The sequence below is a fragment of the Apium graveolens genome, chromosome 5 (assembly GCF_009905375.1).
Source record: "Apium graveolens cultivar Ventura chromosome 5, ASM990537v1, whole genome shotgun sequence".
NCBI lineage: Eukaryota > Viridiplantae > Streptophyta > Magnoliopsida > Apiales > Apiaceae > Apium > Apium graveolens.
In genome coordinates this window covers 135,835,005-135,845,224 of record NC_133651.1, presented here as the reverse complement: position 1 = coordinate 135,845,224, position 10,220 = coordinate 135,835,005, and the positions used below count along the sequence as shown (strand labels likewise).

At 34.3% G+C, this 10,220-nt stretch overlaps 1 protein-coding gene across 1 annotated transcript; it reads right to left on the bottom strand.

The window, feature by feature from the left end:
• Positions 1–7,540: 7,540 nt before the first annotated feature.
• LOC141723349 (uncharacterized) lies at positions 7,541–9,398 on the bottom strand. Its single transcript, XM_074525141.1, has 3 exons — positions 8,888–9,398; positions 8,039–8,224; positions 7,541–7,906 (listed from the first exon to the last, which is right to left on the bottom strand). The coding sequence occupies exons 1-3, from the start codon at positions 9,353–9,355 to the stop codon at positions 7,622–7,624; spliced, it is 939 nt and encodes a 312-aa protein (XP_074381242.1). The 5' UTR covers positions 9,356–9,398; the 3' UTR covers positions 7,541–7,621.
• Between the last annotated feature and the right edge of the window lie 822 nt (positions 9,399–10,220).

Sequence of the window (10,220 nt, the reverse complement as noted above, 5' to 3'; positions counted from 1 at the left end):
ATAAGTGTTGCATTTTGAGTAAAACAAGCAGTCTGCACAGCTTCAGCCCAAAAATAGGTTGGAAGCTTTGCTTCTTCAAGCATTGTACGTGCAGCTTCAATGAGAGTTCTATTCTTCCTTTCAACAACTCCATTTTGCTGTGGAGTTCTAGGAGCAGAAAATTCCTGCTTTATTCCATGGTTTTTGCAGAACTCTTCCATCATCAAATTCTTGAACTCAGTGCCATTATCACTCCTTAAGATTTTCACAGAATCTTTGACCAATTTATCCAGATGTTTGACATGATCAATCAAGATAGATGCAGTTTCACTTTTTGTGTGCAAGAAATACACCCATGTGTATCTGGTGAACTCATCCACTATGACCAACGCATATTTCTTCTTTGCAATAGACATGACATTCACTGGACCAAATAGATCAACATGTAGTAGATGATAAGGCTCAAGAATTGATGATTCAGTCTTGCTCTTGAATGAAGATTTTCTTTGTTTGGCCTTCTGACAGGAATCACAAAGGCCATTAGGAGCAAATACTGACTTTGGCAGTCCTCTCACAAGATCTTTCTTGACCAGTTCATTTATATTGTTGAAATTTAAATGAGAGAGTTTCTTGTGCCAATTCCAGCTTTCTTCAATTGATGCTCTACTCATCAGACAAATTGCAGAACCATCAGTACTTGTTGAAAGCTTAGCTTCATAAATGTTACCACGACTGTATCCTTTCAGAACAACTTTGCCTTTAGATTTACTCATAATTTCACAGTGTTCTTCAAAGAAATCAACATGATAACCTCTGTCACAGATTTGACTTATACTCAGCAGATTGTGTTTAAGTTCTGAGACCAGAGCTACATCTTTAATTATGACATTCCCAAGATTGATATTGCCATATCCCAATGTTTTTCCAATGTTGCCATCTCCATAGGAAACACTTGGGCCAGCTTTCTCCACAAAGTCTGATAGCAGAACCTTATTTCCAGTCATATGTCCTGAACATCCACTGTCCAGAACTAGAATATTTTTCCTGTTGCCCTGCAATCACAAAGACCACTAATTATTAGTTTTAAGGACCCATACTTGCTTGGATCCTTTGGTCTTATTAAGTTTGTTAACATTTGCAGCGGATTTAGCATCAGAGTTTATGTTAACATTTTTCTTGTCAGAACTTACATTATCAGACTTTGAATCATAATTTACACTAGAAGGAACAATGGAAACTTTCTTCAAAGAAGGTTTTATTTGATAATAATCATAGTACAAACTATGATATTCCTTACAAGTATAAATGGAATGCCATAAACTACCACAATGAAAACAAGGATTTTGTGGTTTGTATCTAACAGACTGACTCTTAACTCCTGATTTTGAAGGTAAGGAGTTAATATTCTTATTCTTCCTGCAAAAAGAAGCCAGATGATTAAAACTTCCACAGTTATGACATGTTTTCCTAGGAGCATCAGGAACAGGTTTATAATCATTGCTTTTATTCACACCTTCCTTTCCATTCCTATTTTTCCTAGGTGATTTTACCTTATTTGCATTCTTAACATCTTTCAGCTTATGCTTAAGCTGCTTCTTTGTCATTAAGCCTATGTTTACTTCAAGTGTCTTTTCCTGTTTTAGTTTGTCAGAAGTTAATTCCTCTTTAACTTCTGATTTCTCATTTTCAGACTTTACAGTTACAAACTTAACAGGTTTTAACTTTGGCTTTTGCTTAACAACAGGCTTAATTTCTTCAGTTCCTTTATCATTCTTATCCTCTCCATAACCTAAGCCCTCTTTCCAGTTTCCACTACTTAGCAACTTTTGAGTTGTTTTGCCAGAATTAGTCCAAGTCCTTATAATCTCTCTTTCCTTTTCTAACTCAGTTTTTAGAGATTCATTCATTTTTAGCACTTCATCCCTAACATAGAAAGCATCATCTCTATCCTTCTGAGTTTGATGAAACATGACTAACTCTTTTTCTAAGAAATCATTTCTTTTCTTAAAAGCAAGATTTTCAGAAGTTAATCTTTCACATGTTAAAGTTTGATCTCTATAACTAACAAACATGGTTTTAAGATATCTTCTCAACTCATTAATATCATCAGTATGAAAAGCATAAGTAGTCTGAGGTACCTTTGTTTCAGCAGCTTCAGAACTGCTCTCAGCACTTTCTTTATCAGCATTTGCCATCAATGCATAGTTCTCCTCACTTTCAGAGTCTGAGGTGTCTGTCCAGCTTTTTTGCTTTGTGACAAGAGTCTTGCCTTTGTCACCCTTTACCTTCTTACAGTCAGGAGATATGTGGCCTTTCTCACCACAGTTATAGCATTTAACATTGGTATAATCTCCTCTGTCAGACTTTCCTCCTCTGCCTTCAGATCTTCTGAAATTCTTCTTATCAGAACTTATGCCTTTCCTGGAAAACTTCTTTCCCTTCCTGAACTTCCTGTATGCAATCTTTGTGATTCCTTTCACCATAAGAGCACACAGCTTCATCATCTCCTCATCAACATCAGTCTCAGGCAAGCTTTCAGAATCTGAGTCATCATCACTTTCAAATCTTGATGACTCAGTATCAGACTTAAATCAGAGAAAGTCACATCTAAATCTGAAGCTTCTGGTAAAAAGCCACTTCCAAAACTCAAAGGCATTGTGATCAAAGAAAGGATACATACTGAAGCAACATTGGCTAAATCACAACCGCAGATAGATCCAAGATCCAAGGGTAAAGAAAAGGTTGGTGAACCTATCAAGGTTTATGTGCCTCCTGAGGATGAAGAAATTACTGATGAAAAGGATGATCTTGCTCTGACTTCAAGAAAAGTTCTTAAAACAACCTCTGACATGGCTCAAGTTGTTCAGAGTCAAGAAACTGTAAGTTCTTATATTCAGAAGAAGAAAGTAACCTCTGACATAGCTCAAGTTAACTTGATATCAGAAGATAGACCAAAGACACTCCTACCAGGATTCACTAAAGCAAAACAGACTCAACCTTTGAAGACTACTGCAAGTGGTTTTGAAGCTAGAGTAGTTACTGGAAAGGAAGCAAGAGATAAAACTGGATTGGGAAGTGCTGATGAAAGGAGAATACAAAACACTACCAATGATCCAACTTCCTTGAGTGAACCAGGTATTGGAGCAACTCCTGAGAGATTGAATCAACTGGAATCTGTACAAATGGTTTACCATACCTACTTGAAAGAATACATCTTGTTGTATTTCATGACATATGGTAGGGTTTATCATATAAGGCAAAATGTCATTCCATTGAAGTATTTTGAAGAATTGGAGCATGTACTATTCTTACTTCAAGTGGATGACAGATTGACAGGAACTGCTGCAAACTATTTGAAGGATCAGATTCAGAGACAGAAAAGGCTTTATTCTGTTAAATCTGACAGCACATATGTTCCAAAGTACGGAGATCACAAGGGTGATATAGTTGAAATGAAGCCCAATTCTGCTCAAATTATAACTACCTTTCTAGGGTACAGGGCTGTGCAATTCAATCTTGAGTCTGATAAAGCTTATTTGATCAGACTGGATCAGGATATAAGAAAAGCAAAGATTAATGATCTCAGGGCTGCAATCTTTCAAATTGGTGAAGATACTGCAGAGCTTAAAGATGCCAAAAGGAGAATGATTGATGAACTTAGATATGCTGAAAGATGTTTGTTGAAGAACTATCTCAGAACAACTCCTGACATCAGAGAGATCAGAAGATGAAGCCACGTCAAAGATCTACAACTACTTAAATTCTGATATTTGTACAGACTGAAGTTGTTATCAGAAGTTAAATATTGGTAAATCTTTAAGGACTATAAGTTGTAGTTATCTAGTCTAATTCTCATGCATTTGTACTTAATGTTTTTGACATCATCAAATATCTGTTAAACTTGTATATTATGCTAATTTACAAGTTGGGGGAGATTGTTAGATATATTTGATAATGTCATGGCTAATATGATTTATGTTTAGTTTTCAGATCTTACTTAACAGGACAAATCAGTACTTAACTGGAAATCAGTACTTATACTGGAAGTCAGGACTTAAGGATATCAGTACTTATATTATCAGGAGATAATCATCAGAAGTTGGATATCAGAACTTAAGTGCTGAAGGAAGATCAGATAAGGAAAGTAGCTGATTAAAGGAAAGAAGATCGAGATAAACATAAGAAGAGATATGCATGAAGAAGGAGTTCCGTGAAGAATGGAATACTTGGAAGAAAAGATATCTGATTGATATATTTTAGGAAGCAGAATTATATTCCATATCAATTAGCGATTATCTTGTAACTGTGTAGTATATAAACACAGACATAGGATTTACACTATAAGTGTTATCATATTCAAGAAGATTATTTATTGTAACCCTAGCAGCTCTCATGATATTTGTTCATCACTGAGAGGTAACAGTTCCATAGTGTAACAGAGTTTATTGTTTCAATAAAGTTTGTTTTCTGTTACTCAAGATATTAAAGTTCGATTTGATTGTATTATACACTGTATTCACCCCCTCTACAGTATGTGTGTGACCTAACATCTCCCTTTCCGTTAAACTCACTCATCTTTGGGAACTGCCTTTCTTCTCCTGGAGGGGGTCGATACTGTTCAATTTCTTCCGTCATGGCCTTTTCTAGGCGTGTTAGCCTGATTTGGGACTCCCGGGTTCTTCGTCCGAATCAGAGAAAGGGTTGCTTCGTCCTCTTTCTTCGGGGATGCGAATCAGAGTCAAATTCATCTTCTTCGTCATGCACCCTACGGTCTTTCCCGTGTTAGTCGTTCTTTCTGGCTCATCGGCCTGCAATGCCTCACGCAATGTTTTTTCCTGAAGCTCAATTTCTTCTCTTTGCAGCTGTAGGGATTTTAGTCGTAACGCATCGGCCTCTCTTCTCCTTGCGCGGGCCTCCGCCTCCTTCCCTGCTTGGTCGTCTTTGGCCTTGCCCTTCTCCGCAGCTAGCTTTTCCGCTTGGATTTTTAGGAGTAAGGCTTCTTCCTCAGGAGTTAGTGTGATAACTCCATCGGCGTCCACTAGGGTGGACGGTTGCCCGGCATCGTGTGGGGTAAAACCTGGTGGTGGGGAATGCTCATGAGTTACGTTCATCATTGTCTCGATATCTCATCTTGTGATCCTCGTATTTCCCACAGACGGCGCCAAATGTTACGCCCATATTCGTTCGGATGAATGAACAAGTTTCGGCCTCCGTGAATATGCCTTCGGCTGTGACCTGAAAGAGAAGAGAATACGAGGGATTATCCCCCCGATTCACCTCCGGTGTGAGAATAAGAATCTGGTTGCAAATGTGGGTAAAGAAATACAAGGAAAGTAGAGTGTTTGAGAAAATGAGAATATCCTTATTTCTTACTTTTCAAGAGGTTTTATACCCAATTTACCATTAATGTTTGTCCGTTACTCATCATTGATGAGGAGGAGTGAAAAGGGGGCGTTATGCCTATATGTTTCCAACGGTTGAGAGGAAAGGTGGGCCTTGGTCTGTAATGCTCCGTGGGCCTTCGGCCCGTGGGCCTGGTGGACCTTTGGCCTAGTAGCATGATTGTTTTATGGGCCTTCATTTGGTGGTACTTATTGTGCCTATAGCCAACAGTCAGCATATAAGTAGTTGTAGTGAATCCAGTTCCATGTTTTAAGCTGTGAAATGTAGTTCACTGGAAGAAAGTTGTTAATACTTGCGCCGACAATGATCTGTTATCGACACATTATTATCTGCTTTACAACAGAGAACACGGTTTTGTGATTGTGATAATAAAAAAGGAAAAAATATCAAATTGATCACTTATTTCATCCAAATGTATCAAATAGGTCATTACTTTCCAGTTTGACTCAATTTGGTTACCAATTTGAAAATTTGTATCAATTTAGTTATTTACAAATTATTTTTTTATCGATTTAGTTATCGAGAGATGATTTATTTAATACAAATTTTTAAATTAATTATCAAATTGAGTCAAACTAGAAAGTAATGACATACTTGATATATTTAGACGAAACAGAGTGACTAACTTGATATTTTTCCCTAATAAAAAATAACTAGCTGCCCTTCCGATTTAGGTACATTTTCTAAATTTAAAACACGACAAGATAGCTACTCTAGTTCTTCTCAGCCTGCTCGAGGGTTAGCTATCTTCAAAGAATATCACTGGGAGGTCTATATTTAGTATTTGCCCCCTACTAGCTAGCTTTGGCGGCAAACTGCTGCCTGAGTGCCTGGTAGCAGAGTTCTTACAGACCCGGCAGTTTATCTCAATGAATTCAATGTGTTAATCTGCATATTACATTCTTTTGTTTTGTTTGTGTAAGCTAGCAAATTAACTGAGTCTAAACAGAGTTTTGATTTGGAACTAAGGCCCCATTTGTTAACATGTAAATAATTGATTAAGAATTGAACCAATCTTTTTTCATCTGTTCACATTGTTTGATAAAAATTTCATACATCTGAACGACTGGATTTCTTCTCAAGTGTTGGACGAGTGAACTTTTAAATTAATTTTTAAATTTCCACGTCAAATTATATTTATGTCACCTTCTTTCAATTCGCATGTAGCAATTTAAATTTTGTCATTTTACTTAATATTATTCATCTTTTATTAAAAACAATCTTTTTATCCTCTTAGTAGTATGTAAACACATGTAGTGAATTTTGTGATTAAAAAAGTTTGTAAATTTTTAAATTTCATGTTTTGTATTTAGAAAATAAAAGTTTAATTTAAATTACTTATGAATAAATCAAAAATAATTAAATGTATAATTATTTGAATTAAAATAGAAAAATACGTAAACTTTCTTTGAAACTTATATATATTGGGGATGTCAATACATGAAGTAATTTTTATATAGAGATGAACTATTATTTAAAAATATAAATACATAATTTATTTCATTTTTAATCATATATTGTTATAAATTTTAATTACCAAATTAATGATAAATTGCACAATTTTTTTATTTAAAAATAATTGTAATTTGATGAAATTGTTTAAAATGGGTTTGTAGTAAAATCACAGTTATATTGCATAATAGAATCAAATTTAAAATCAATTTATTTTTCAATTTTCAATTGTTAAACTTTTTATTATATTTAAATATATAATCATCTTTCTACGTTAGCAATAAATTTGATGAAATTTTATAATAGAATCAAGGTATAAAAAGGGTTCTCTCTTCAAGAAAACACACGTATATATATATATATTTAAAAAAATATTTTCGTTTTTAATATGTTGTATTATCTTAAGATTATTAGTGATTGTACTTATTTACGGTCTAATTTTTAAAGTTGCCTAATTATTACAAAATGATAATATTTTAACTTATCAAAAAAATATTTTAATTATATATATTTTAATTTAAACAACAATAAAAAGAATTATCGAATATTATCAACCACTCAACCACAAACACGTTAATGTTATCATTCAGAAATTTAAATAATTTTATCAAACAATCTTATTTATTACTGTTCAAATTATTACTAATTCAGAAATTTTAACTATTTAACATATGAGCTGTAAGGCTGCAATGACATGGATTAAAATAAGAACGTAAAAGGGCGTGTCTTATAAATATGTTACCAATCAAAATATTATTCTTCACTGTCAGCCTCAACACCAGACTAGTTAATCGTGTATACATGATTTTTCTGTAAACTTAATAACTTCAATGTTTCTGGAATTTGTGATGACCAAGAAACAAATAATATGCTGGATATGGTTTGTCTTCACTAATTTTCCCACCACATTACCATTCGATATTATTTCCATGTCTAGTTTCATTGGAACCGAATTTGGTTTATCTGACATTATAGGTAAGCTCGCTCCAGCCCCATAAAGAGGAACCCTTTGCCCTTTCATGTCTACTTGCATAATCCTCTGGCTTGTTCTTGGCAAGTATTTTCTTTGCAGCTATAGACCATGGATGCACATGTCAGTATGAGCAGTACAAAGCTTATATATATAGTTTTAATATCCCGTACATACATGATGCATTTCAAAGTGCAGTGTAGTCGACATTATCTAAGGTATCAAGAATCTCACCTGACCGGTTGCCACTGTAATCTGAGAAAATATGAGATTTACAGTGGTTGAACGAACATGAATACCAAAGAATGTTGCAGGGTTAATAATGCTCATCTTCATTGAACAGTTTACTGTCAGCATCTTTGTAGGCACACCAGAAAAATCTGATCCTTCCCCGGAATAGAAATTATACACCGTCAAGCTCTACAAGAAACCAAAATAAACTTTTGTAAAAGGGTACTGATATGACATGTGAAAATAACGAAAATGTTCTTGTGATTCATTTCATGAAAATTGTCTACAGATCTGTCATGCCAGATATGGGTTTTAGATGTTTAATAATTTTGTGAAGCAAGTTGAGTTGTTAGAGAAGCCCTCCTGCACCTTGTTAGGACTTAGACTCATGACTTGTCATGAAGTAAATGGGAAGGAGATGAATCTTGTACTAGGCTACCCCCATTCTCCATTATCAGTATACTCAACTCCTACACTTTCAAAAACTACCTAGGAGCGCGAAAATTTAAAGTAAATCAGTTTTACAGAGATAAAAGCAAAAGAAATCCATAAATCATGATTACAACAGACACTAACATACACAGTTGTGCTGACTGATTTAGCTCAAACAGTGACACCACTACTCTGTGTATTGTGAGTGAGACTGAAACAAGGAGGGGGGGATTTGATCACGGAAGTACAAAACATATAAAAGATTTAAACCATGGTATTTGACTCTGAAAAAATTTCTGGAGGTACATATCTAAATGAGACAATATTGGAAGTATGTAACAGATAACAGAGCAAATACCTGTGATGGTATAGAAATACAAAATAGTAAAATGAAGAGAAATACAAAAAGAAGGGGATTACCTTTAGAGAAACATGAGGATGATAAGGCCTACTAGCCCCCCAAATGATGAAACAAAACAGCGCGAACACAGTAGCTAAAGCAAAAATAGCAATCAAACACTTGCAACGTTGATAATCACAAAATAAGAAGTCTTGTTGTTCTTTGATGACAATAGTAGATTCAGTCCAGCTGGATCTCTTTCGAGTGGAATAACCTTTTCTTGCAAAACCAGCAGAAACTCTGCTACTGTAAGAGGAGGAATGAGAGTGAAGTCTGGTACTAGTATTGGAAGAATTGGAAGGGCGGGAAGGGTGCAGAGGAGAATTAACAGGACTGCTGCTAAAAAGAGGTGAACAAGTCTGGGGTGGGGAAAAATCATGAGGAGGGCTTATCACATAGTATAGGGGAGGAGGTTGTTGTTGATTATGACATGATTTCGGTGTAGAGCTTGTTGATCCCTCCGATTCTGTTTTTGCATGTAACATCATCCCCCCTCTCTTTTGTCAATAACTACTAATTTATTCAAGCAAGGGGCTATCAACAGCCTTGAAAATTATAAACGCATCATTCGATTTCAACACAAAGGCTTCGTCCAGCTAGGTTTTATTACTTACATTAAGCTCGCCGCTTAATGCTCCAACTTAGACTGGGCAATTCCCACGGAATTACATTGGCAATTGCCGGTTGTAACATCTGTTCCTTCTTTTTTTAATTAAATAAAAAGATATTTAATGATATCCCGTTGTGGCTTTGCATGAGAGTTTCTAAAATATACATAATAAAAAAATACGTTTCAATATGGAACTTTAAATATAAATTGATTGTAATTTGGTAAAGATTCGAAGATGAAATTGAACTAGAATAATGAATTTAAATATGAATTACACAAGATATTAAGATATTAGACTAAATCTTTTTTAATCAACATTCAATATTTATAAAATCTTTTTATACAAATCTATAGTACTTATACTATATTACATTATCATACAATAATAACTGGAATTGGGTATAATTTAGTATTCTTTTTTTAGTTTGGTTTTGAACGTCAAATCTTTTTAAATAAACAATATGAACCGTTAGATCTAAATACTAAAATAATAATTGCTTCGAATCTCACCAAAAACAAATATTTATATTATTATTTATACATTACCCAAATTTCCATGTTCAAATCCCACCAAAACCAAACAAGCAAAAATATATATTTATTTTCTATACTAACTTATAACTCGTGCGATGCACGGTTTTTAAAAATTTACCTTTTTATTTTTAAATTTTTAGAATTTATTTTTAAAATTTTTTAATGCATATATATATATATATCGTTATTTCTGACATTGTTGAAATACT

Coding starts and splice junctions, on each gene's coding strand:
- LOC141723349 (XM_074525141.1), bottom strand. CDS start 9,355: ATGATGTTACATGCAAAAACAGAATCGGAGGGATCAACAAGCTCTACA. Junction 8,225..8,887: donor ATCCTCATGTTTCTCTAAAG/GTAATCCCCTTC, acceptor GGTTTCTTGTAG/AGCTTGACGGTGTATAATTT. Junction 7,907..8,038: donor TTACAGTGGCAACCGGTCAG/GTGAGATTCTTG, acceptor CATGGTCTATAG/CTGCAAAGAAAATACTTGCC.